The sequence below is a fragment of the Lissotriton vulgaris genome, chromosome 12 (assembly GCF_964263255.1).
Source record: "Lissotriton vulgaris chromosome 12, aLisVul1.2, whole genome shotgun sequence".
NCBI classification, from domain to species: domain Eukaryota; kingdom Metazoa; phylum Chordata; class Amphibia; order Caudata; family Salamandridae; genus Lissotriton; species Lissotriton vulgaris.
In genome coordinates, this window is record NC_141700.1 from 110189465 (window position 1) to 110216546 (window position 27082).

The window sequence follows — 27082 nt, forward strand, 5'->3', positions numbered from 1 at the left end:
TACACTTTGAAAGTCTCCTTACGTGTTTTAAACATAGCAATTATTATATGCTACACAGGGCATACTTGACCCCCAAACGTATAGGCAGATATTTCCTTATACCGGGTGCAACATGCCCCCGCTGCGGGGATGAGAGAGCCCATTTTCTTCACATGTTCTGGACATGTCCTGAGCTACGCCCTTTCTGGAAGGGAGTGATCCAAACGATGGAAGAGTGCATAGGGAGAGAGATCCCACAAACACTGGGGCCCTGGTTCCTTCACCCAGCGAAGACAAATATAACTGGGAGGTTTCAGAACTAGGCATACATCATTGCCAAACGAGAGATATCTCGCAATTGGAAAACACAAAGAGGTCTGCAAATATCAGAGTGGAGAAGGGAACTCATAAAATGGGCGGGCTGTGCGGGATGGATACTCCTGAGAGAGGCCTACAGGGACGTGGGGAACATAGCCAGAGCCTGGAGTGCACTAGTGGATGACAAGACCAACCCAGACTTGGACTCTCCAGCGAACTCTCCTCTGGAGTCACCACGGCGACCTAAATGCTCCATAGCTGGCGACTCCTCCACACTAATTTTCTTTGTCCCGTGAACCAGCATAATGTTTTCCGCAGAGCGAAGTGCCCCCTCCCCACCTGAAGTCTACTGCTGAGGTTTTACCTTACCTTTCTTTATTGTACCAAGTATACATGATATGAGATGTGATGTCCCTACCCAAGGGGGGAGGGAGAGGGATTGTTTGGTGTTTTTGATTAACAGTAACAGATTTCATTACTCACTACGTCAGTTTTATGTACTACGATACGGCACGCTGATTGTACTACATGCCTTGCTTGCTTTTGGAAACCGAATAAAGTCTGTTTTATTAAAAAAAAATTGCATGTTCATACCATGGTTGTAACCAGATTCAAAGGTCATGTGTGTCTGACCAGCATATGATAGTTAAGTATAAAGTTATGTCATCAGTCAAGTCAATTAATTTATATAGCGCGCTACATACCCAGAGGGTCTCAAGGTGCTTGAAGAAGGGTGGGGAATTACTTGTCGAATATCCAGGTTTTAAGTTGCTTTCTGAATGCTAGGTGGTTCTGAGTGAGACGAAGGTGAATGGGAAGTGAGTTCCAGGTTTCAGCCGCCAGGTAGGAGAAGGATCTTCCTCCCATAGTGGTTTTGTTGATGCGAGGAACAGCAGCAAGGGCTTGGTTGGAAGAGCGTAGCTGGCGGGAGGGGTTGTAGAAGGAAAGTCGTGTGTTGAGGCATTCGGGTCCAAGTTCGTAAAGTGCTTTGTGTGCGTGGGTGAGGAGGCGGAATGTTATCCTCTTATTGACGGGGAGCCAGTGGAGGTTTTTCAGGTGACCAGAGATGTGGTCTTTACGCGGGATGTCTAGTATGAGTCTGGCTGATGCGTTCTGGATGCGTTGGAGTTTTTTCTGAAGTTTTGCGGTGGTACCGGCGTATAGGGTGTTTCCGTAGTGCAGGCGGCTTGTAACCAGTGCGTGGGTGACCGTTTTTCTAGTTTCGGTGGGGATCCAGCGAAATGTTTTTTTGAGCATGCGAAGAATGTTGAAGCAAGATGATGAAACGGCGTTGACTTGTCTGGTCATCGAGAGTGAGGAGTCCAGGATGACGCCCAGGTTCTGTGTGTGGTCCGTCGGGATGGGTGCTTTTCCAAGGGCCTCTGGCCACCAAGAGTCGTCCCAGGCGGAGGGGGAGGTACCTAAGATAAGGACTTCTGTTTTGTCTGAATTCAGTTTCAGACGGCTGTGCTTCATCCACTCGGCTACTTCTTTCATTCCTTCATGTAAGTTAGTTTTGGCGGTGTTAGGGTCTTTGGTGAGTGAGAGGATCAGTTGAGTGTCATCAGCGTAGGAGATGATGTTGAGGTTGTGTTGGCGTGCGATGGCCGCGAGGGGGCTCATGTATACGTTGAAGAGGGTGGGGCTGAGTGAAGATCCTTGTGGCACGCCGCAAATGACTTCAGTGGCCTCTGACTTGAATGGTGGGAGGCGGACTCTCTGAGTTCTTCCGGCAAGGAACGAGGTGATCCATTCCAGTGCATTTCCTTGGATTCCGATGTTTCTGAGGTGTTGTAGCAGGGTGCTATGACAGACTGTGTCGAAGGCTGCGGAGAGGTCGAGGAGGATGAGGGCGACTGTGTCTCCATTGTCCAGTAGAGTTCGAATGTCGTCTGTTGCTGCGATGAGTGCGGTCTCAGTGCTGTGTTTGGCTCGGAAGCCGGACTGTGAGGAGTCGAGGGATTTGTTGGTTTCGAGGAAGGCGGCGAGCTGGTTGTTGACAGCTTTCTCGATGACTTCGGCCGGGAATGGAAGGAGCAAGATGGGGCGGTAGTTTTTGAGTTCGGTGGGGTCAGCTGTGGCTTTTTTCAGAAGGGCGCTGAGTTCGGCGTGTTTCCAGCTTTCCGGGAAGGTGGCGGAGTTGAGGGAGCAGTTGATGACGTCTCGGAGGTGTGGTGCTATGATGGAGTCTGCTTTGTTGAAGATGTGGTGAGGGCATGGGTCTGTGGGGGATCCTGAGTGGATGGAGTTCATCAGGCGGATGGTGTCCTCAGTGGAGATTGGGTTCCAGTCATTAAGGATGTTCAAGGGGGGTGAAGGTACGGCAGAAGGTTGGGTGAGTTGGTCTCCGGGTTGGTTGTCGAAGCTGTTGTGGATGTCTGCGATTTTGTCGTGGAAGAACGAAGCTAGGGAGTCGCAAAGGGTTTGAGAGGGAGTGATGTCGTTGGAGTTGGCAGTGGGGTTGGTAAACTCTTTGACGATGTTGAATAATTCCTTGCTGTTGTGGGCGTTGTTGTCTTGTCGGTCTTTGAATGCGGCTTTCTTGGCAGCCCGGATCAGTTGGTGGTGTATGCGGGTGGCGTTTTTGAAGGCGTCCCTGGTGCTGGTGTTTGGGTCTTTTTTTCTAGGCCTTCTCAAGGGAGCGACAGAGGGCTGAGGAGGCGTTCATCCATGTTTCTGTTAGGAAGGCGACGTCCGGAGAGATGGTGTCTAGTAGATTCCAAAGGTCGATGGCGTGTCTGTGGACCGAGCGGGTGTTGAGCAGGATGCATTTTAGGTGGTTGGTGTCAGATCTCTGTTTGGTGTTAGTGGATGAGTAGTTGGTCTTGGTGCCGTCATACTTGCAGGAGTTGCATGTGAAGGATCCATGGGTGTGTCCAGGTGCGGCTTGGGCGCAGTTGGTGAGTCGGCCGGGGTTTAGGGCTAAGAGGGTGGAGGCGTCGTATGTAATGTGGGTGGGGTGGGTGGGACGGGGGCCAGGGGGTCTGGCGCTGGGAGCGGTCTTGGCGCGGACGGGCGTAGACGGGCTTACCTTTGGCGCACCTTCGGCGCGACCGCAGCGCGTGGACGCTGCGCGTTGGTTCATCTGACTTAAGTGTAAAGTGGAGGGGGCGGAGCGTGGGAGGGGCAGCTGGGAGGCGGGAGCGAGGTGGGGGGAAAGTGTGTGTGGACGGCCAAACAAACGAGATCAAAATGGCAGCAGCAAAACAAATGCTGCAGGGTAGGACGGGGTAAGGCCGCTTGTGGGGTGGGAATAATGCAGCAGAGGTTTGCGAAAATAAAGCGCAATGGAGGGCTCACGAGCGCTAGGATGATTGGCACTATTTTCAAAGCAAAGTTCCCTTAAGCGATCGGATTGTGCAGCCACGCAGTCGGTCAAGAAGCGCTACAAAGATGGGTCAAGAAGCGCTACAAATACAGTTAAATACAATACAGTAAATGGCACACAAGCAGTGAGAACTCAGGAAGCGCTACAAAGTCGGGTCAAGAAGCGCTACAAATGCAGGAGATTTGCAGGTACGATACCAAGTCAGGGAGGAGGTGGTGGAAGCGACCGCTTCTGCCCAGGACAGGACGGACAGAACCAGTATATCGGGATTCAGACACTTATTTAGCCTCGTAGAGCGCTCACTAGATTGTAAAGATTTTATTTATGGTTCCGGGCTCTCGCATCAAACTCATTGCATGTCTAACAATGAGTATTTTCAGTGTTTATGATGGTCCTGTTCAATAAATGGAGACTGCTTGACCATATTGTTTCCGAGTTTGTCTGTTGGGTTTATTTGTGTTTGGATGAGTGACCTTGTAGGACTATGCCTATGATTATACGCTTGATGCCGCGCGGATCACTTAGCCAGCGCAATTTAAGAATTGTGAATTTTTACTGTGTGTTGCATAATGTGTTTTTAGAATTACTTACCCGAATCTTGTTTGTGTGACTAGAACAGAACTCGAGCACTGACTGATACCCTCCCAGCGGCCGCAGCCAATTGGCCAGAGCGGGCGGAGCTTAGAGGCAGGGTCAGGGCACTTATGTACACCAGCATGCGGAAGCGCAGCGGACGCGTGCCCGTCTGCGCCAGTCCACGCCTGCCCGGGCCCAGAGGCCACAAACCCTGGCCTAATCACGGCTTACTCTTCATCCGACCTTAGAGCGCTGGAGCTACATAAAACTCTGCTACCACAAGAAGTCATGGACCGCATCAGGGACCAGGGCATATCTGATGTTCAAGTGGACCAATTCATCTCCTTGCCAGAGGTGCACTCTACGAGATCTATGGAGGTTCTACCTACACCTAAATTGACCTCTCTTCGGGTTCTGTATCACAACACCCGCTCGTTGGTGAGGCACCAACTCAACATTTTTCTGCTGCTGGTGTCTGCCAAACCGGATATGCTTTTGCTCTCGGAGACCTGGCTTGCACCGACTCCACTCCAGACATTTTAGCAGCACTTCCCTCTGACTACTACATCTTAGCAGTCAATAGGCCTGCAGGGAAGATGGGAGGGGGAGTTGCAGCTATTATAAATAAAAATCATAAGTTTACCAGGTTGACCTCTCTGTCTCTCCTAGAGGTTGAGAATATGGTCATCAATGTCAACACAAATTCAGGATCCCTGGCCTTGGTGCTTATTTATAGCCCCCCCCCCCCCCCCCCCCCAGCCCATGCCCTTATTTCCGATTTCTCTTAGCGAACAGATAGCGAACCTCGCTATGAACCATGCAAGAGTCATGCACATAGGGGTCCTGAACTATTGGTTCAACAATGAAGGGGGCGCCTCAGTCAGCAGAACTTACGGAACTGCTTGCTAATATCAACCTGGTCCAACATATTAAGGCTCCTACGCACATCAAGCGGCATACCTTGGACCAAATTTGGTCACATAACATCGAACTGTCGCTACCTCTCATTTCCCCATGCATTTGGTCGGACCATCATTTAATTGAATTCACAGCCACCTTCAAGGGAAGGGTCAAGTCTCCGAAGGTGGCTGGAGGCATGACTAGAAAATGGAGAACACTTGACATGCAGGAATTTATTGATACCGTGGGTAGTTCCCTTCCCCCCCCCCCCCGCCGATGCCAATGCTAACGTTGATTTAATGGAAAAAGACATCTCCAACTGGTTATTGGCGGCCAGTGATATTCACGTCCAGCTTATCAAATTTTCACGGGCTAGACATGCAGAAGCCCATAAATGGTTCACCACTGAACTCAAATCACAAGAATTATTGCTGCGTCAGTCTGAAAGGAAATAGAGGCACAGCTATGCCAACGAAGAAAGACAGCTCTATCTGTCAGCTCGCAAGGTCTATAAGAAAGCCTTATTGGCTGCTAAGACCTTGTATTTCTCCACAAAGGTGCTTGCTGCCCCCAATAAACCTAGAGAAATCTTTAGAATTGTAAACGACCTCAGCAGCGACGACAGAATTTCACCTTGTTTGGCCCCTACCCAAGAGCGGTGTAATGCATTGAACAGTTTCTTTGTGGCTAAAATCGAAACCATTAGGGCTAGCATCCCCTCTTTAGTGCATGGGGAGCCTTTAGAGGTTAATCCTTATAATCCATCTACTATGGATCAATTTTCGAATATTGGCCCTGATACATTATTAGAACTAATGTCCAGAGTTAAGGCGGGCTCTCCCAAAGACTGCTGTCCTCCCCCTATCTTGAGGGAAATATTCAGTCTTACCGCACAGTCTCCTTCCCCTTCTTAATGAATCTCTTAGTAAAGGGGAAGAGCCCATTGCTCTCAAAAAGGCTATTCTAGTTCCTCTTAAGAAACCAGGAGCAGATCCTACTGATTCTTCTATCGCCCGATTTGCCTTCTCCCCTTCTTTTCAAAAATACTGGAGGCCCATGTAGCCAGGTGCCTTTCCAAATTCATTGAAAACTCTGATTATCTGGAACCCAATCAAGCCGGATTCCGACCGGCTCATTCTACAGAGACCGTGATCTCAGCGGTGATGGATATCTTGAGGGCCAATGCTGACAAGGGGACCCCGCAGGCACTTGTGCTCCTGGATCTGTCGGCTGCGTTCGACACGGTCGACCATAACATCTTGTTGCACAGTGTCGAACAAGCAGGGATCCGGGGCACAGCTAATAGGTGGATAAAGTCTTTTTTAACGGGCAGAACCCAGGCAGTGGGTCTCGGGAATTATACTGCCCCCAATCTGTCTACCTCATGTGGAGTCCCACAAGGTTCGTCCTCGTCCCCACTATTGTTGAATCTGTACATCCGCCCCTTGATTCATTCACTTAAAATCAGGAAAACAACTGTTTTTAACTATGCTGATGACCTTCAGCTGGTTTTTAAGTTGAACTCCCAAAATGCAGCCGCTGAATTTCAAGCTACAATGCTGCATATCCAACGTTGGATGGATCTTAACCAATTGAAGCTCAACCCCGCCAAAACAGAATTGGTGTTGCCTGGGAAGAGCCCTACTTGTTGGGGACCCCATTTCTGGCCGGGCGAACTAGGCCCCCCCCTGTCCCGTCATCAGTGAAAAGTCTCGGGGTGACCATAGACTCTGATCTCCCTCTGAAGGGACATGTGGGTACGGTGGTTTCCTCTTGTTTTTTCCAACTACGTAAAATAAGGAAAATTGTGCACCTGCTGTCGCACCAAGCTTTGATCCAGTTTGTGATAGCGTTGGTGCTTTCTCGTCTTGATTTTTCCAACTCCCTTTACACTGGCCTTCCCTTAGGGCTGCTTAATCGCGTTCAAATAATTCAAAATCAGGCGGCGAGACTGATTTACAAACAGCCGAGATGGCAGTCAGCTAGGCTGTTATTTTGTGACCTTCATTGGCTGCCTATAGTGCAGCGCACCGCTTTCAAGACGGGATGCATAATCTTTAACGCACTACGCTGCACGAGTCCTAGATTTATCAACAGCCTAATCACTAGGTCCGTCCCTACACGTAAACTTCGCTTCGCCCATCTTCACCTTCTTTCCACGCCATCAATCAAATTAAAATGACATGGTGGTCGTAGGTTTTCTTATCTGGCTCCTAGGCTCTGGAATTCACTTATACTCTGTTAGGAACTGTGACAGTCTCTTGGGCTTCTGAAAGGCCTTGAAAACCTGGCTTTTTGTACAATCACGCTAAAATGGTCATCTGCAGTCACTGGTGTATGATTAGCGCCAAGAAACCTATGGTGTAAGTGCGCTTGATAAGTTTATCATAACATAACATGCGGTTTCTTCGTTTGGCAGCTTAATTAAACATCATTCTACAATACAATGTGTACAAAGTCCCCTCAATAATTTTTTGAGAGATGTAAATAAAAAAAAGTACACAATGATAACCACTTTAATCTTCACATAGATTCTTTGGTGTGCGTTTGTAAATTTGGTGTAATTCTGTTCAGTAGTGTTTTATATGTATAGATATCCTAACCAGAACAGCAGTTGTGTGTAGATTTAATGAGCTATACCGGAAGCTGTTTGGTTGATGGAAATTAACACTATAACATGACCATGTTTGAAATTTGAAGAATTTCAAAAGAAGTCCTCTATATCCCACATATAAAAGACTCAAAAAGAACGTCCATGCGATTCTTTTAGGTACAAAATGACTAAGGGGCTGATCCAAAAATAACCTTATTTGCCAAAACAGTGTGTCCTTTGTATTTAGAAGTTTGTGAACTTTAAAACAGTCTGCAAACTTGGAAATTTCGAGGACTTCACTCGAAAATTTGAGGACTTTAACTTATGTGTGTAATTTCTCATAATGCATTCCAGAATACCTCTACCGGTCATTGAAGAAAGAAATGAAAGCACTATTTGCTTATATTGGAAAACTGTCAAGGGGATGACAATACTTATTGTCTTCTGATAAATTTTAGGTAATTTAATAGGATAAGTGTCCCAATGGTATAGATGTCCAGTAGTAAAGACGGATCTCAGTAGCACTTGCAGGACCTGTGACAAGTGTACTCATTTCACAAGTGTCCGTCTGGTTCTTAATCTCGGTGAGCTGTATTGTAGATGTACATTCACAGCCTGCTACGCATTGAACTTTCTCTGTTTGTCCTCTGTCAGGAGTCCGGCGATGACGAGTACAAAGGGGAGCATTCGGATAGTGAGGATGAGGTGGATTCCGATTTCGACATTGACGAAGGGGATGATCCGACTAGTGATCAAGATGATGATGAACCGAAAAGAAAACGCCGTGTGGTGACCAAGGCTTACAGGGTAAGGCACAGTTTGCTTTTGACATACACAAATACCATGCATTTATCTCAACTCATTGCAGACTCCCTTTCCTTGTTATGACTCTAAATATGTTGCATTTGAATCAATTGTAACTGATACTTTGTCTTCAATAATGGCCTTTCTAACCTAACACAAGTAAAATAAAAGATCACAGCAGCTAAAAACTTGTATCAAATGGCAGCACTCCGCCTTGCGGACAAGTGCAGATGAAGTGTGTATTTGACTCTTGACCAGTATTAGAGTTTGGACTTTGTGCTATCCTTCTCCGTGTACTTACCTCAGCTGTAGATTGGCACAGACCTACATTCCTCACATATTGCTTGATATCTGTACCTGCGAGTTTAAAATGATTGAAGTTGGCCAGCTTTTGGATGGGTTTTCCAGGTGATCATTGATCTGAATCGGGAGCATTAAAAGCAGCTTTAAATAAAAAACCCTGATGAGATTTCTGCATTGGACCGTTAGCCGGAAAATATGTTGCCAACTTAACCATTGTCAGGTTTCAAAAGCACTCTGCATCTTCAATTGATGTAAGGACATAATCTGAACCATCAGCTGTTAAAAATCGATCTCATGACATGCTCCACACTGTTTTGTCTGCATTAAACTCTGAAGGAGGGTGTCTTTATGTATACCTGGCATTGAAATGTGTTTGTATGTGACTGGTTGGTTGCCTTTGCTATGTCCAGTTGGAGCAATATGCCCCAGCATCTTTCTCTCTGTCATATTCCTCTATCATGATATATCTCCCATTACCCCTTGTTCCTAGGCTAATCAACTTTTGTATCCCCTACCACACCCCCTCATGCACCTAATTGTCTGCATGATTGCAGTGTAGGCCTGTACAACTTTCTGCCCTAGTTATCAGATCCGTTTAATGTGTTATTTGATAACGATGCACAACTTCGGAAATTAATTAAAGTTATTTCCTTCGCATAGATGCGGAATGGCTCCAGGTCAGAATGTACAGTTTTGTTCGTGTTGAGGAACTGTAGACACTCCTTTGACTAGTTTGACGATGGAGGGTTGTGGCAGAGCACTCTTTATAGATCGACAGATTTAACTTTTTTGCTTTCCAATTGATTTGTAATGACTAGTTGTTGAGTCCCCAGACATCCCTCCTGGAAGGGGAAGCTGGCTACTTTACATTTCTTCATTTTCAGCATCCAGTCCTACTCCCATCATGGTTAATTTCAGAGAGTGACTGAGTCTTTTGGTCCTCCTCCCCAGAGGACTGGAGGCTGGAGTCAGTTTGCTTACAACCAGTTCTATTCCTTCATTTTCACTAATCCTACATAAGGCCTCATGCCTTTTGCATTAAACGTTCCACTTGTAATGAACTTGATTGCATCTGGTGCGTTTGGAGATCCTTAAACTTCAATAAATGGTGAACAAGGCACTGCACTCCCCACTTATCCCTAAGTAGCGTGAATTAGCTTCCATCTCTAAAATTCCAGATATAGTTCCACTTTTTCCCCAGACAATGTGATTTTTCCCTATAAAATAGCCTGCTGTAGCCTTTCTCTTAGAGTGAATCCATCTGTTAATCATCCTTTTCTACTTGTTTTTATTTTTAGGAACCAATAATAAGCTTAAAACCTAAACCAACAGTCAAGAAGCCAGAAGTTTCTGCTAGCAGTGCACCAAAGGTCAGGCAGGAGAAACCACCTGTCCTGCAGCCGCCAGATGACGCTACTGATAGTAAGTAGATGGGTTTTATTTAAGTTGTGTCTTAATTGTGTGTGTGGGTGTTAATCTTTTCGGGTTTGATTTGATATCTTCTAGGTTATTGGGCAAATGCAGCCAGTTGCCTAACTAAGCTGGCTACTAGGGATTACTAGAGCCCATTGGAGCTGATACAGGAAATAAATGTATTGCAGATTTTTATGTATTCGCTCCAGTGGGTATGAATGCATTGCCCATTTGAAGTGCGGGAAGATGATCATATGTTTCTCACCTCTGGGTAAACAAGATGCCCCAAAAACCATTGGTGTATAAGATGTTCATCCATATTGGATACAAATCTCTCCACACTTAGTAGTTGTGGTTCAGAAGCACTCTCCACTGAAAAGGCATTTTTGATTTGCATGTAGCATTTGACCCTAAGGATGGATTTGAACTGAAACTAGCGTTCCATTGACATAGTAAGCTATGGTACCGCAAGTTATACAGGGGAAAATGTTGATAATTCTTCTCTCCCCCCCCCATCCCCCCCCCCCCCCCCCCCCCACCCATTTTAGCTCCTACAGCCAAAAACTGCTCAATGGACATCACAATTGGCACGAAAGTAGAACTTTACTCAGAAAAAATGCTTTAATTAGTTTGCTTAAATCTGTTCTATAATTGGGGCCCCAGGATTTCTGCAATATTGTGGATGTGGCGTCTTCCGCATAATTATAGATTTGCCTCATTTGCCCCATAATCTGCTGATTTTAACTAAAAAATAATGTTCTGGCTCAAATGGGTGAACATTTACTAAACATGTAGCAGTTCACTGTGGAAGAGCCTTTGAAAAGGTTGACTGCTCACCTTTCTGTTTTATTTATTTATTTGGGTGTCCGAGTGGTACTAATGAGGTGAAACCTTGGTCCTAATGATGTTACTGTGTACAAATTAAAAAAAAACAAAGTAATGCTAAAAAAAGTGCATAGTATGCAGCATAATTTGTGTTTCTTGCATATTTTAGTCCACTCTGGTGCAAAAATTGGTCCTCCCATGCTGCAGTGGCCCGGTCTATTGTTCTGGAGATAAGAACATTTCAAAAAATATTGCCAGGTGGTGTTGAAAGTGATTACACTGTTATCTGCTATTTTAAAGCATGATTCAGAAAATGTTGATTTCTGTTAATCACACTTGGATGTATGTGTGTATATATATATATATATATATATATATCTCCATCCATCCAGTAGAGGGAATTATTTTTCTAGCCATCATGAAATTATTTATTTTTTTACACTGGGGGAAAAATGATCCCAGCCATTGGATGGCACTATGAGGGGTGCCCGACTAGAGGGAGTTCTGGTTGGGTGGCACTATGAGGGGTGCCCGACTCAAGGGAGTGTTGGTTGATGCCCAGAGGCATGTAAACCCCCCCTCCAAAAAAGACATATTTGTGCGCATAAATGTGCGGTTTGTTTTTGGGACACATGATAATTTCACTGTAAAATGGTATTTTATTTTTTGTCTCTTAAGTTTGTAGGTATGTTATGATCTGTTTTAAATGGGTCTTTTTTTGATCCACTTAATAAAAAATAAACTCTTGCAGTTCTCTTTAAGTTGTCACCTACCGCACAGTGCAAATGGTCTGCTTGCCAAAAGACCTGTTGTAAGCTTGAGTGGGCTTTACTTCCTTTACTTGTGTTTGCCCCTCTCCTGGAACTTGCCTACATTACTTGTGTCCTTCCACTGCTCACTTTTTGGGCAGTCCTGTTTTTGGTAAAGCACTCCACTAGAGAACATGTGCTGTTGTTTTTGTGTACTTCTCTTGCCCCCCTCCGGCCCACTCAACCATGCTCTGTGTTGCTCTCTCTTGCCCGTGTGCTGCTCTATCCCAATTGGTGATGTGCTCACACTTCCACGCTTTCCCATCATTTTTCTTTATTTTCCTATCCAACTCAGGTCGGTAAATAAGAAGTGCCTGCATCAATTTGTAAGTGCGAACATGCTTAGTGGCGTACGCTACACAATTATAGCCCCCCCCCCTATTTTAGACATGCAGTACAGCATTGCTGAAAAGCGTTGGCAAAGCCATTGGTCGCAAAAGTGAGATCTATTGGAAATGCTTGTTTAATACTCAGGTGAAATGTTTTTGGTTTAGTGAATTGTCAGAACAGAAGGATTATATATTTAACAGACTTGTTAAACTCCTGTTTAATCAGACTCGTTACAAACCGAAGCAAGCTCTGAGTGACTGTGCAATTTGAGCTGCTTTTTTTTTGGAAAGTTTTTTTTTTCTTTTCTGTGGTTCCTCTCTGTGAATATTGTTTTTGGAGACTGGTCTATGGCTGGTGTTAAATAAATATGCATTATGGTTGTGGGTGCATTGTTTAACCTTATTTTGCCATCTTCTAAGGTCGCAAGTATCTTCGGCAGACCACAACAGAACACACCCGCCAGACCTTCCTGCGGGTGCAGGAGCGTCAGGTGCAAACGAAGCGCAAGAAGGGGCCGCATACTGACCGACCACTGACGCAGGAGGAGCTTCTCGAAGAAGCCAAAATCACAGAAGAGCTGAACATCCGCTCCTTAGGTAATTTGAAAATATGAACATGAGGCCTTGTCTTGGGCTGTTAGAGGTTCAGAGCAATTGCATTTGTTGATACTGTTTAACAATAATACACTAGCACGCCCTATGGATCCATTGGGGCGTTTACCTTTCCAGGGGTTGTCAAACTGAACGTAGTGGGTGGTAGGAGATTAGAATGTTCAATGCAGCATGCCACCATAATTTACACATAATACATTTGCTGTGTAGTCTATTCTTTTGCTCCTGAGAACAGGGCATATTAACTTGCATTGGTTTTGCCTACGTAATGAATAAATATCTGTTTTGATCAATTATCGTCCAGGAGAGGCAAAGAGCTGCCTGACAGATAATACAGGAGTGTAGGCGATGTGGCGCAGTGGCCAGAGCGTCTGACTCGAGAGCTGGGGATCCCGGTTCGAGTCTCGGCGGCGCCGCGCAACATCCTGTGATTCTGTGCAAATCCTTTCATCTCGCCAGGTGAAAAATTATTATATAAATATTAGGCAAGAGTGAAAGGCAAAACTTCATGAATATATAGTTCCACCAAAACGGATGTTAACGGTATTACGGCAGCTGGAAACTGATAAGGGAAGCAGACAAGGAACAAGTATTTGTAACTGCAGGAAAATATGCTGCAGCCAATAAAAATGGAGGAAAGATAAGTGTCTGGCACAGGAACCAATGAGAAATCGAGAAAGGGAAGAGGCGGGATGTAAGTCCCTTTAAGTTAATGTAAAAAGCAATAGATTTCTCAAGCACAGTGCAAGTCCTGTGCGGGTGAAACCTAAAAAAGCGTATAGAATAGTAAAAAAAAATCGGTATATACAACGAAAAAGTAGAAGAACCACCTGGGGCCAAAATAGAACTCTAAGCTAGTGTTTCCCAAACTGTGTCACGTCCTGATTTTTCGTAGGTCGCAAAAGTCCAAGCAATAAATAAAGATGCCTTTAAAGTCTGTATTTAACTTGCCACATTTGTCGGTGATTCAAAGACAGGGGTCGATTGTCAGACTGCTTTAGTATTATAACATTGGGATTGGTGTTTACTTTTCTGTTTCTGACTGCAAATTGAGAGGAGTTTTTGAACTGGATTATGTAGCAATGTGGCATTTTTTTTGCAGTACGCAACAAAACGTAAATACCTGTATATTTGCTGTATGCATCCAGCAGTTAGGGAAGCAAACATGAAGCACTTTTTTTTGTAATTCTTAAGTGTGCTCGAAACAAAAAATTTTAAAAGGATAACAAACCAAGACACTTCATTGCTGATGCGCAAACAAATCTTCACAGAAACCGCAATTTCTACACTTAATCATGTGTGCTGTATAATTTTAAAAAGTAAAACTGGATGCCTGTGCAAATTTAGTGGCCTTTTCAATGGAAAATATGATGTCTGTAAATTACGATGCACTACAACACGGTGCTTTAGTTATATTAAAAAATTGCCCAGCCTCAAGTCCATTAAAGGTAGGTGGGTCGCTAAAGTTTGTTGTTCTATAAAGAGGTTTGTAGTTCTACAAAGTTCGGGAACCACTGCTCTAAGCTATTATAGCCGTTAAGCACTACACTAACAACACGTGTCCCAGTAGCCAATGATCTACTATGGCTAAACTGTTGAAGCTGCTTGGGACAATGTATGTCTGTGGCACACGGCTATTGGGTGGTGTCTAGTCTAAGGAATTTTACATTAGTGTTTGTAAAAGGACTGTCAGTGAGGCATAGTTCTCAGACTGAAAGTTAGGAAGTTTGTATGCCATCCGTTTTCCCTTGTATCTCTAGTGGTCAATGCTTAGCAGGACATCCCAGAAGCCCTGCAACAGGGTTTCATGCAAAGAAGTAAGAAAAATATCCCCAATTTCCGGAACTCATATGTAAATTCCTCCGCACCTCCCAAGTCCTAGATGTAGTGTAGGGTTTAGCAGCAGTTTCCAGAGTCTCCGGTAATTGTCCAGCAGGGCACAGTTCTGGGAGACAAGTTAATGAACCCATAATCTCTCATGAAGTTTGGAATTGGGATAGGATTAGTAGCAGGTCATCATCCTTAACATAGCCCACAGGCCTAGCAAACTTAAGTGGCATATAACTTGAAACAGGTGGGTCACAGTTAAGATTATTGGCTGGCGAGGGCCTCATTGGGACTGGGATACCAAGTGGATCAAGAGAACAGCCAGTCTCAGCTTGGTAGCCTGGATTTTCTGGTTTTGCTCCAACTGCACCTTCAGGAACGGTTATCTGCTGAGCTATAAAAGGCTTAAGAGGTCATGAATCTAATACTGTTGGAACAGATGCTGCCTGCACCCAATGAAACATGAAACGGGCGTTGGGGCAGAGGAGGAAATCTTGCTCAGAGGAGGTTTTGTGATTCTCCCAAGCAAGCCTACAACAGCACTCCATTTTGAAGAGGGCCTTGAGCATAGAGACAGACAGGATGTTACATCCATCCTGGCTTGGGCTTGTCTGCTGTTTGTAGGCTATATTTTTTAAGTTGCAGACGCTGTTCTAGATGAACACCAGTGCTACTACACATTCCATAATATCACACGTGTAAAAAATAGACATTATCTACACTGTAATAATGACAAAAGGCAAGGATCCCATTTATGTGGGATGGACTGGAAGTTTACAGAGGAAGCCTTTGAAAGTGATCAGTGTTAAAATGCTGTACGCCATCTATAATCTGCTGTTTCCACACCGGCTACCTCATAGCTGTGTATGATAGAGAATTTGTTACCCAATGTGGGTGGGATACATTTTGATTGTACCTCCTTTCAGATCTAGTCTTCTGATCAACACCTCACAATGAGGGGGTGGAGCACATTATTTTCTCTGGCAGCATATCCAGTCCACAGGGGTAGAAAACATGAAATGGGGGAAAAAAGAATCCTAGCGTGGGGGTCGCAGCTTTTTAAAGCCTTCCTGAGGACTTTTGACCCAGCGATGGCAGACAGCGCTGATGCCACAATTCGATGGTGGCGTATGATGGGCAACGTTGATAGTCCGGGACCTTTCATAGGTGCGTCTGGATTGACTGATGGTCTTTAACAGGTATTAGGCCAACTTTGGGGATATTGAGTCTTTTAGTTGGAGGTCAGCATAGTTGGGTTTCCATTTGCTGGTGCTGTCAAATGGAAATGAAAACACAACAGGTCAGTAAGGTAACTGGAAGTAAATCATTCAATGTTATTAAGTGTGAACTAAATCTTCCCTAATTTCACTCATTGTTTTTTGTCATTTGAGGCTGATCTTGGTGTTTCTGATGTGTAGTTCAGTCTTGCAGCTTGCGCTGGGAGTGTCTTGAAAATGATGTGACTTTCCTGATAATGTAGGGTCGGTCACTAGATGAGTATGACATGCGTAGTCTGGCATGGGGGTATGGACCATGATGGGCAGCGTTGATGGTCAGATTGTGCTCTGTAGCACTTGTAGGCTTGGAGCCTATCTCCAGATAGCATGAAGTGTAATATCTAGTAAAAGTTGATGACGTTGAGGCTTCCCACCATATGAGTGTTTAGAATGACCAGCAGTGCAATTGGGTAGTAGGCGAATTCATAGAAACACTAAAACGTAGAAACCACATTGGAGAAAACCAATTTTAAGGAAAGACAATTTTAAGGAAATATGATAACATTTGAATATTAAAGGAAAGATAATTTTAAAGAAAATCCAAAATTACAGTAGACTTGGGTGGAGTCTAGGGCTACAGTGAGGATTTTGGGCTCAGGTAAGGATCATGTTTAGGGTGATGTGGGGGTTCTTAGAGGTCAGGAATAATTGGCGTTAGGGCATAGAATGGACTTTTTAGGGTTCACAAATGAGTGGCGTTTAGGTGTTTTTAGGTTTCAGGTACAGGTGGAGTGTACGGGTGTAGATTGGTTTTAGGGTTTATGGATGGGTAGAGTTTAGGGCTGGTGAGGGTTTTAAAGGTTTAATTATGGTTAGCGGCTGGGGTGGTAAAGAGTTTTTAGGGTTTAGGATGGGGTGGAGTTTAGGGTAGTGGGGGTGTTAAGGATTCAGGGATGTGTGGAGTTTAGATGTAGAAAGGTGTTTTTAGGGTTCTGGGATGAGTAGTTTAGGGTGAGTTCTTATGGGCATGGATGGCTGGTGTTTAAGGGCGATGAGACATTTAGTGTTCAAGGAAAGGTGTTGTTTGGGTGTGCAGATGTGTATTAAGGGCTATGGGATAGGTGGGGGTTAGGCGTAAAAAGGGGTTCAGAAATGGGTGGAGTTAGGGGTAGTGAGTGATTTTAGGGTTCAGGGATGGTGGATTTTTAGGGTAGAAAGGGCTTTCAGGCTCCGGGAATTTGTGTTTTGGTGTGGTGAGGGTTTTTAGGGTGCAGGAATTGGTGGTGTTTAGGGGTTGTGAGGGTTCAGCAATGGATGTTGTTTATGGGTGATGATGGCTTCGAGAAGCATTCTATTTAATTGTCTGCCAATGTACACAATATAAATATGAACTAATGTTACCTGAAGTAAAGCACTGAAATAAATATCTCCGACAAAAATGTTTCCGAAATGAAGACCTGCAACCATTGCATTTACACATAACATGTTCTCATTCAAAAAACTATTTCGACCACAAGGACTTTCTATGGATTGATTTCTACGAAAAGGTAAATGCCATTCATTCTTAAAATGTCATTAAACTGTTAGATTAAATGGTTTCTCAGTAATGGAATTCCATGAAATTGTTTTTCTATGAAATCACATACAACCCTACGATTGTTCTACGTGAGATTGTCATTAGTGAATCTGCCTCGTAGTGACAGCAGACACAATCCTGTGCTTGTTGTTTGGTAAGTCTTCAGTGTAACATGCAGTGTTTACAGTCTTGGGCTTGTCGATGGAGCATTCTTATTATTAATTGATCTAATTTTGTTGTTGCTGTTTACTTTTTTTGCATAGCTGGTGTGCCGCTTTTGGGCTTTTTTGAGCACCAAAGAGCATATAAAAATGAAGGAGGAAAAACCGGGGAGTAGGGCCGAGAGGAAAGGAAAGAGGACGAATGGTGATGGGTTGTTGGAAGACTGGAACATAATCATTGTATTAGAATAAACTGTGTTTCCATTTCCAAAGGAGATGACCCCTTTTAATCAGTGTGATGAATTCATTCAGATACATTGTATGTAGGCAAAGAATTTAACTGTTTAAGAAAATCCATCAACCTAAACTCTGTATGATTAGTGCTTTGCTGTTAGCAAAGGCTAGGACTGCTGCAGAGACTTTGTTTGTAGGGCACTGATGTGGCCCAAAGTCTTTAACTAGTCTGTTATGCCAAATTGTGTATGTGCTTGGTTACCAAGCCTTCACCTTATGATTGCTGGTTTACTCAAGCTTACTTGGGTAGTAACCATTTTCAAGTTTATACTTTGTGTACTAGGTAGAATGAGATACCCAAGCGTTCATTATTTAGTGCCCAGTGGGCTGGCGTCGTCTTTAGGACTTAAGCCAGACTTGCAAGAGGTCCCTTGATTGGATGTCTCATGAGAGAAGACAAGGCTGTAATTAATTTTGCTAATTCTCTGTAGTAGGCTTGACTCTGATTTCTTGCTCGAACCTTTGAGCAATTTGCTTTAAACCAGTTTAGATTCACTAGAATCCACACACTTTCTGGAGTTCTTTCATTACTCAATGTGTGCTGTTTAGAGCTATTTGTCCCTACTGACGCTCATCTGGATAAAAGACCCTTGCTTGGACTGGTATTGATTTTGACTAACCAGCAGACACGGCGAATAGTTGTCTCCCAGGGGTGATCATGTAGTATCCCAAAAAAATTCTCAGTGTTGGGCACACTCCAATGCATGGCACATCCAGTGGCATCGACTCAACAGAGGGATTTTTCTTCTTCATAAAGTTTTCCCAATTGTGACTGTTCCCTACTCGTTGTTTTTTTCAGAGAATTATGAGAGGCTGGAAGCTGACAAGAAAAAACAGGTTCATAAAAAGCAACGGTGGGATGGCCCGACTATACGCTACTGCTCGACAACCATGCCTCTGATCGGTGAAGCCAATGTAAAGGACGAGAACGTAGACGTTGAAGGGTACGTGTACATACTAACTCGCTATTTATTTATTTATTTTTAAAATTTGTAAAGCGCAGCGTTTGCCCTTGGGCGTCTTGGCACTAAGACTCACTGATAGCCTAGAAAACTCAATTTGCAGTTAATAATGCAGAAGTGCAAGTGGAGAAGAACTTATTGGTTAAACAGCCACGTCTTCAACAGTTTTCTAAATTGTAGCAGTGTGGGAGTGGATCTAATTTCCAGTGGGAGAGTATTCCAAAGTCTGGCTGCAGCTATGGTAAAAGATCTATCTCCCCAAGTAACTGTCTTTGTTCTTGGTACAATTAGACGAAGAGCATTTAATGACCTTAGTTGTCGAGTGGGGCAGTATAATATAAGCTTCTGCTTCATGTCTGCAAACATTTCATAATCACCTTGCTGTAGGATAAATGTTATTATTATTTGCATGTATCCAGCTTACGCTGGCCCAATAATTTCGAGCATTGGCACTGCCAGCAGGTCTGGTTTTCATATGCCTACTCATACAAACAAATGCATTTACAAATGCTCTTTAAAATATTGCTTGCAAAAATGCTCCTAGTCACATTATATCCCACCCTCCTGGCTTTCGCAATGCTGGGGAAAAAGTAGCAAAAAAGGATTGCTTTCTGTGTAGAGTATGTATAGGAGATATAGAATTGAGTCTGGCAAACATTGTGATGATCGAGAGAGGATGTAAATAGTCCTCGTGCATTCTATAGAGAGCACTTCTTGCAAGCTGAAATTATAGTCCAAATAGCCAATAGCATGAAATGTGACAAAAATAATTTTCTGGGTGGAGCCAAAGCCCACTTTATGTATATTTAGAAGAATTAGCAATATTGCATCTTGCAGACACAGCAGAAATAGCAGTATTGTCAACAAATGTCACTCCTCTCCTGGAATAGTTTTACCTCTCTATGTTTGTGCTATCCTAGTCCTGTGGTCCAAATTTAATCGGATACTATCTTTCCCAAGAGGAATGCATGTTTGGGACCCAAGATAAAGTTACCATAGGTACAGGGAATCTTGAGAATCTTTGCAGTGACAATCCCCATCTCACTCTCATGGCAGCCAAGCCTCCTAACCTGCTAAATTCTGCTGTCATGGTCCAGTATACCACTGCCAACAACCACCCTGCTTGTGGAAAATCTGTGCTCTTCTAAACCATGCCGCATGTTTCACACTTAATCGTAAGTGGTGAAGATTGTAGTGAATTGCTTCAAACTGGATTGCTTGGACCTTCTTTTTTTGGAAACATCATGGTTTCCTATTCTCTGCATAAAATTCATGCATTCCTCATATTGCTGAATTCCAGATGTTTAGGCATGCGAGTCCAACTTCAGGCATTTGGCAAACTTTGTTGTTGAAGTTGTGTACAACAGGACTTTATTAACAAGAACAAGATGTTCATAAAAATCAGTGTACTGCGTTCATATTCTTCTTTCTTTATGAGCGGATTCCGTAACGATGAAGTCCAGCGTTCATCAATACTCTACTAAAGAGATAATATTAAAATTATCACAATTTTAGCACAGATTCCTACCCAGCCCAAAATCTTTTAAATGCTTTTTTTCAAATGATTCTGATCTTTTGAACTATTTTGTCATTTGTTTCATATATTTATGTCCCCTCCCAGGCTTGACCAAGATACTCAGCACAATGCAGATGGCTCCTCCGTTTCAGCAACTGTTGGCAAATGTTCACGCACTTTCATCACCTTCAGCGATGATGTTACCTTCAGAAATTTCTTTCCAAAATCCAAGCCGGCCAAGGTCCCGGTGAAGGAAATCTGCCCCGTCACCCACAAACTGGCCCAGTACCGTGACCCTATCACTGATATCCCCTACTCCAGCATCCGGTCCTTCAAGATAATCCGTGAGGCCTACAAGAAGTATATCACAGCCCATGGCCTGCCAAATGCGGCGATGGCAGCAGCTCTGGGGACAAGCCCCTCTGTAACTGACTCTGGTGCCCGCTCCGGGAGACAGAAGATCATAATTAAACAGTCTGGGCCATGAAACTTGGGGAAGTGACCAAAGGAGTCTATCCAGCATGCTGGGAAGAATCACCTGAATTATTGGACGAAAACTCTTTGAACATCTTTTTCATTCAGGAAAACACTGCAAGTAGTTCTCGAACGAAACTGGGGCAGGCCTTGTGTCTCTTCATATGTATTGTGTGGACATTGGCGGTTCTTTCAGCACGTAAAAGACTATTTCTTTGAAAATTCAGTGCTTTGCAAGTGCAAGAAAAGAATAATAGATGTGAGGAAGAAATTTGGGCATACTACAATAAGGATGTCTGTCACCAGGCTTTTCATTCCCTTTGTTTCATGAACCATTTCATCCCATTTAGAATTTTTCCAAATCTAAACACATGCGCAACATGTATACCTTATGTACTTCTGCACTTTCCATTCAGCAGACCTGAACCGTAGGTATTTGGAAAAAAAAGCCTTTTAAGTTTCCCTGCCCTGTAAAGACGTCAGAAAGAATGTTTTCTTTTGTTGCCTCTGGCATCCATATTAAGAGTCAGGGGTATAGCTCAATGTTGCAGTTCAGGTGCATCTCTCTGAGCACTTAAATTATTATTATTATTTTTTAAGATAGTGGTTCTTTATTGAATTTGTAATGCCTTTTCTTCAGGTGAATTATTGATTATTGCTGCAAGTTTATTAGGACCCTTGGGTGTTACCAAGAAGTTGACTCTCAAAACAATATTGGCCTGACCCAAAGTGTATTAATTCTAATTCAGACTGTAAAAGATTTTCTTGAGAATGTTTTTCAAGTTAACCCCCTTTACTACTTTTATTTGAAATGCAAAGGTTTTTCAGTAAAAATACTCTTGATCTAGAATATGGGTTTACTGATCCTGTTCCATGGTTCATCTTAGTGTGTACAGTCGAGTACGTCCATCATCATCTCATACAGGTGCAGATTTTATAAATACAACAATGTAAAGGAAGAAAAACCAGAAAGTTTCCGGCTGTCTGTTGTTAACAGCACAGACCTGGTCAGTGATGTTTGTGGACGGGTCTATAGGGCTTTTGGTACTTCAGGTTCTAGTGCTAAATCCTGCAAGTAATCTTTGGAAAGAGACTGTAGAAGGCATGTTCATGACTAATTTGGTTTAATTATCTATTGCTTTTATTCTTGGGACATGTTTTTGAGACATATATTGCTACATTTTGTGGACTTCTCAGTTTAGTCTTCTTGTACTCAGGATGGTCATTGCAAAATCTACACTTTGTTAAACCACTTGCAGAGCAAGTAGATCGATCAAACATGAAAAATAAATCGAATTTCTTAAATTGTTTAATTGGTTTGAATTTATGAAGTATATTTAACAATTGCTTGGTTGCTTACTGTTTGTCTAACTTTAGATATTTCGCTTGGTTGGGAAATATGTGCTTCTCAGAATGGCAACTTTGCCCTTTGTTGTTGCCACGTTGCTAGAGTTGCACAATGTTTGCCAGAGTTTTGGTCACCGGGGTTCCATAATTCGGTATGGTGTTGTGGGTATTGTGCATCAGAATGAGTCCTCCTCAGAAGGTGCTGGAAATAGCCTGGTAGTTGTAATGTGCATACCTACACCTTATCTGTATTTGAGTGTGTTGTGATATCCTGCGATCCGGTGCTGAAGGGCGCATGGAGTGATGAGGAGGGATGGGATTGCTGCCCCTCTTCTCACTAGTAATAAAAATAACTAATTGGGGTTAAGAGCTTTGGTGGTGGAATTATATATTATAGTGAACGCATATCCTTAATAAATAACATATTTTTCCCTTCGATGTTGTTGCTACTTTTTCAGCAATTCATCAGTGCGGAGAAGCACAGTGTATATCTAACACTAACGAGAAGTGACAACCTTCCAGGTTTTCTCTGGTTTGAAACTATTTAAAGCCCTTCACCCAATGTGGTTAAATAGTCTCTCTCGTGTTAAAAGCAGTGATGGTTTACCATGGCACCATCGCTATATCTCCTGGAGGCGGTTTTGGGAAGAGTCTGATTTTAGGCAATATCAACTTCACTCCTGCTGACCCATTGATATCATATCATAATATGATGTGGAGAATCATGTTGGTCATTAATCAACCCCACTCTTCGGTGTTGAATCAAAGGGGCCGTTCTTGACACCTGTGTCAATCATTAGATCACACACAAAAGCTTCTCCAGCTTTTGTATCCCATCGTCATCTGAGGTGTGTTTGGACACATTTTTTCAAGGATGGCAAACTGATTTTGAAGTCCTGCAAAAGTTGTGAAGTTTTTCACCAATGTGTTTGTGTAGTCCAGATCTTCTCCAGGTATGCCAATCTCTCACGATATTTCTTCGACTTTGAAGGAAGCAGCACTGGTGTTCGATAAGGACTTTTTTGTCAGCAGCCACCTTCTTTCAGGTGAACCAAAGCTTTATGAACAGATGTTATTTAGCCCTCTCTTTCCTTTAACATTTGCAGGTCTCGCTGGTGCTAGGAAATCCACCTACCAAATGTGATCAGTCCTGGATTTTTTGTTTTTTTAAATATGAACTTATGGGTTTTTCCAGACTTCTGCCTTGCCTCGGATACACGTGCACGTTTTAAATGGGTCATGCTTTATTTTGTCGAGTGCTTCTGCGGTTTTAAGTCAGTTCTGTTATATGTGTTGATAGCATTTATGGGGAAAGTAAACATGTAGAACCAGCTGATGAACAACAGCAGGGGTTAGACAGAATGTCTGTCTTTGCATGTACCTTGTTAGCAGGCTGAATAAGGAAAGGGGTGCTGGCACTACTAAAAGATATTCAGGTTCGATCCACTCACTGACATTGTGTGTGTGTTGCAGCCTATCTTCTGTGTAAAAATACACTGTTCGCTTTCGAGGCCTTGGTTGCGGCTAATTGGACTGAGATGTGAATCCACATTTAGTATGGCTTGAAAGTGCCAAATCGGAAGACTTCTTTGGTTTGACTCCATCAATTTTGATTATGAATGTGGCATTTTGCCTGATGCAAACTAAAGTAGGTGGTCTATAATCAGTGTATAAAACCCTCTGTTGGAGGGAGGCCGGGGGCACTCTCTCTCCGTTTCCAACACTGCCTCTGAAGAGTTATTTTTGTGTGTTTAAGGGGACGATATCCCTGACTCTATGGAAAAAATTTGGAATATTGGAAGTGAATGTGCCAAAAGGAATTGTGAACGGGCTCATAATTCCTTGTCCTTCATCAGAGGTTTTCTCCGAGATACAGCGAGTCTCTGCCTGTGAGCTTGACAGGCAGGTTGGAGTTGAAAAGAAGCTCAGAGAAGAGTTCTTACTACATCTGGAGAATTTACCACATTGAACGTAGTCCTGTCAAACGACTCTGGAAAAAGGGGCGGTTGCTAATCTCCCGATTGACACTGAGGTGGAGAGCATCATTTGAACCCTCGAAAATCTCGTGGAAGTGCGCTGGGGTCCAGATACAGTGGCACAGTAATGGCCATTTGAAGATCCCCACTTCAAGCGGTCCTCCATTGGAACGAACCTGGAAATAGAAAAGATGGATTGCTTCCCTGCCACATGCTTACTGGATGAGTTGTCCCCTCTACTTGTTGCAGGAATGTTGGAAGAGGATGTTGCTACATTTGGCTTCCAAAACTGTAGAAGTCAGTTTCGAGATTTGTTTTTCTTTCTCTCTAGTGACTGAGGCTGTGTTGCTAGAGGCTGACTGTAGAGACTTTGACTCTGGGAGAAGTTGGAGTGGCTAGGGTCAAGCACCAGATCCAGCAGCTTTTGCTGGTCTGTCTAGACCACTCCAGACCACTGGTGTGCTGCAGGGACAAATGTGGAATAGGCTTGCATCATGTGTAGAGCTCTTGTCAAGAGAACAATCAATCATATCATTTGTAAAGCTCACTACTCACCTGTGAGGGTCTCAAGGTGCTGGGGTGGGGAATGCTGCTACTGCTCGAAAAGCCAGGTCTTGAGGAGTTTTCTGAAGGTCAGCAGGTCTTGGGTCTGCCGTAGGTGGATGGGGAGGGTGTTCCAGGTCTTAGCAGCGAGGTGGGAGAACGATCTGCCGCCGGAGGTCGCTCTTCAGAAGCGGGGGACTGTGGCGAGAGCGAGGTCGGCGGAGCTGGCGGGTGGGGGTGTAGAAGCTGAGTCGTCTGTTGAGGTACGTTGGTCCGCCGGTGAAGACCTTAACATCAGTATAGAAGTATTTAAAGAGCATATACTTCTACTTCTTTCAGTGAGAGGAGGCGCTTGTTTCATTCATTTCACGCGCATTCCAGAGGCGCGTTCAGAGGCTCGCTCGTCGCAAGTGGCCTGGAGAATCTGGTTCCTGCGAAAGCATTGTCCGTTTCTACACGTTTGTGGTAATCTCCAGACCCGCCGGCAGTCAAAGCAATTTGAATTGGCTCACTGAGACATTGTCTCTGCCAGGACGGGATGCATTGTCCTCCTGCCCCCATTGATTTGCTACTTTGACTTTCGGTGGACGAGAAGGGGACTCGAGGCAGCACAAGCAGTCACAGTTGCAGATTTCTACGTTATGCAGTGCACCCTACCCTCGCTATTCACTTGTATTTTATCAAGAACGCCTGTCAGCAATACTTACCTGGGAGCCACTGGTGCATCCTGGGGATTGGAGTCTTCGACTTCTTCAGACCAGCTGAAACACATTTTCGAGATTAACTTTTGCTGAGGGGCGGAGCTGTTATCGCACCTATCAGAGTGCGGTGGGGTGCATTTTACCTGCAGAACGCTGGGACTTCCTCTTTATCTACTGCAGGCGCTGACGAAGGCCATGTTGGCCGAAATGCATTCGCCTTGTTACTGCATTAAAAGTTGCTGTCTTCTCACCCCCGCAGTGGCTTCTACTTCTTTCAGTGAGAGGAGGCGCTTGTTTCATTCATTTCACGCGCATTCCAGAGGCGCGTTCAGAGGCTCGCTCGTCGCAAGTGGCCTGGAGAATCTGGTTCCTGCGAAAGCATTGTCCGTTTCTACACGTTTGTGGTAATCTCCAGACCCGCCGGCAGTCAAAGCAATTTGAATTGGCTCACTGAGACATTGTCTCTGCCAGGACGGGATGCATTGTCCTCCTGCCCCCATTGATTTGCTACTTTGACTTTCGGTGGACGAGAAGGGGACTCGAGGCAGCACAAGCAGTCACAGTTGCAGATTTCTACGTTATGCAGTGCACCCTACCCTCGCTATTCACTTGTATTTTATCAAGAACGCCTGTCAGCAATACTTACCTGGGAGCCACTGGTGCATCCTGGGGATTGGAGTCTTCGACTTCTTCAGACCAGCTGAAACACATTTTCGAGATTAACTTTTGCTGAGGGGCGGAGCTGTTATCGCACCTATCAGAGTGCGGTGGGGTGCATTTTACCTGCAGAACGCTGGGACTTCCTCTTTATCAACTGCAGGCGCTGACGAAGGCCATGTTGGCCGAAATGCATTCGCCTTGTTACTGCATTAAAAGTTGCTGTCTTCTCACCCCCGCAGTGGCTTCTACTTCTTTCAGTGAGAGGAGGCGCTTGTTTCATTCATTTCACGCGCATTCCAGAGGCGCGTTCAGAGGCTCGCTCGTCGCAAGTGGCCTGGAGAATCTGGTTCCTGCGAAAGCATTGTCCGTTTCTACACGTTTGTGGTAATCTCCAGACCCGCCGGCAGTCAAAGCAATTTGAATTGGCTCACTGAGACATTGTCTCTGCCAGGACGGGATGCATTGTCCTCCTGCCCCCATTGATTTGCTACTTTGACTTTCGGTGGACGAGAAGGGGACTCGAGGCAGCACAAGCAGTCACAGTTGCAGATTTCTACGTTATGCAGTGCACCCTACCCTCGCTATTCACTTGTATTTTATCAAGAACGCCTGTCAGCAATACTTACCTGGGAGCCACTGGTGCATCCTGGGGATTGGAGTCTTCGACTTCTTCAGACCAGCTGAAACACATTTTCGAGATTAACTTTTGCTGAGGGGCGGAGCTGTTATCGCACCTATCAGAGTGCGGTGGGGTGCATTTTACCTGCAGAACGCTGGGACTTCCTCTTTATCAACTGCAGGCGCTGACGAAGGCCATGTTGGCCGAAATGCATTCGCCTTGTTACTGCATTAAAAGTTGCTGTCTTCTCACCCCCGCAGTGGCTTCTACTTCTTTCAGTGAGAGGAGGCGCTTGTTTCATTCATTTCACGCGCATTCCAGAGGCGCGTTCAGAGGCTCGCTCGTCGCAAGTGGCCTGGAGAATCTGGTTCCTGCGAAAGCATTGTCCGTTTCTACACGTTTGTGGTAATCTCCAGACCC

General features: G+C 44.4%; 1 protein-coding gene across 1 annotated transcript in view; it reads left to right on the top strand.

Moving 5' to 3' along the window:
- VPS72 (vacuolar protein sorting 72 homolog) overlaps window positions 1-22122 on the top strand; it is a 45646-nt gene extending 23524 nt beyond the window's left edge. The window contains exons 2-6 of the mRNA XM_086947426.1: window positions 8349-8501; window positions 10100-10223; window positions 12598-12774; window positions 18664-18808; window positions 20448-22122. Of these exons, the coding sequence (XP_086803552.1) occupies window positions 8349-8501; window positions 10100-10223; window positions 12598-12774; window positions 18664-18808; window positions 20448-20829 (981 nt within the window). The 3' untranslated portion in view covers window positions 20830-22122. The remainder of the gene's footprint in view (window positions 1-8348; window positions 8502-10099; window positions 10224-12597; window positions 12775-18663; window positions 18809-20447) is intronic.
- The last annotated feature ends 4960 nt before the right edge of the window (window positions 22123-27082 follow it).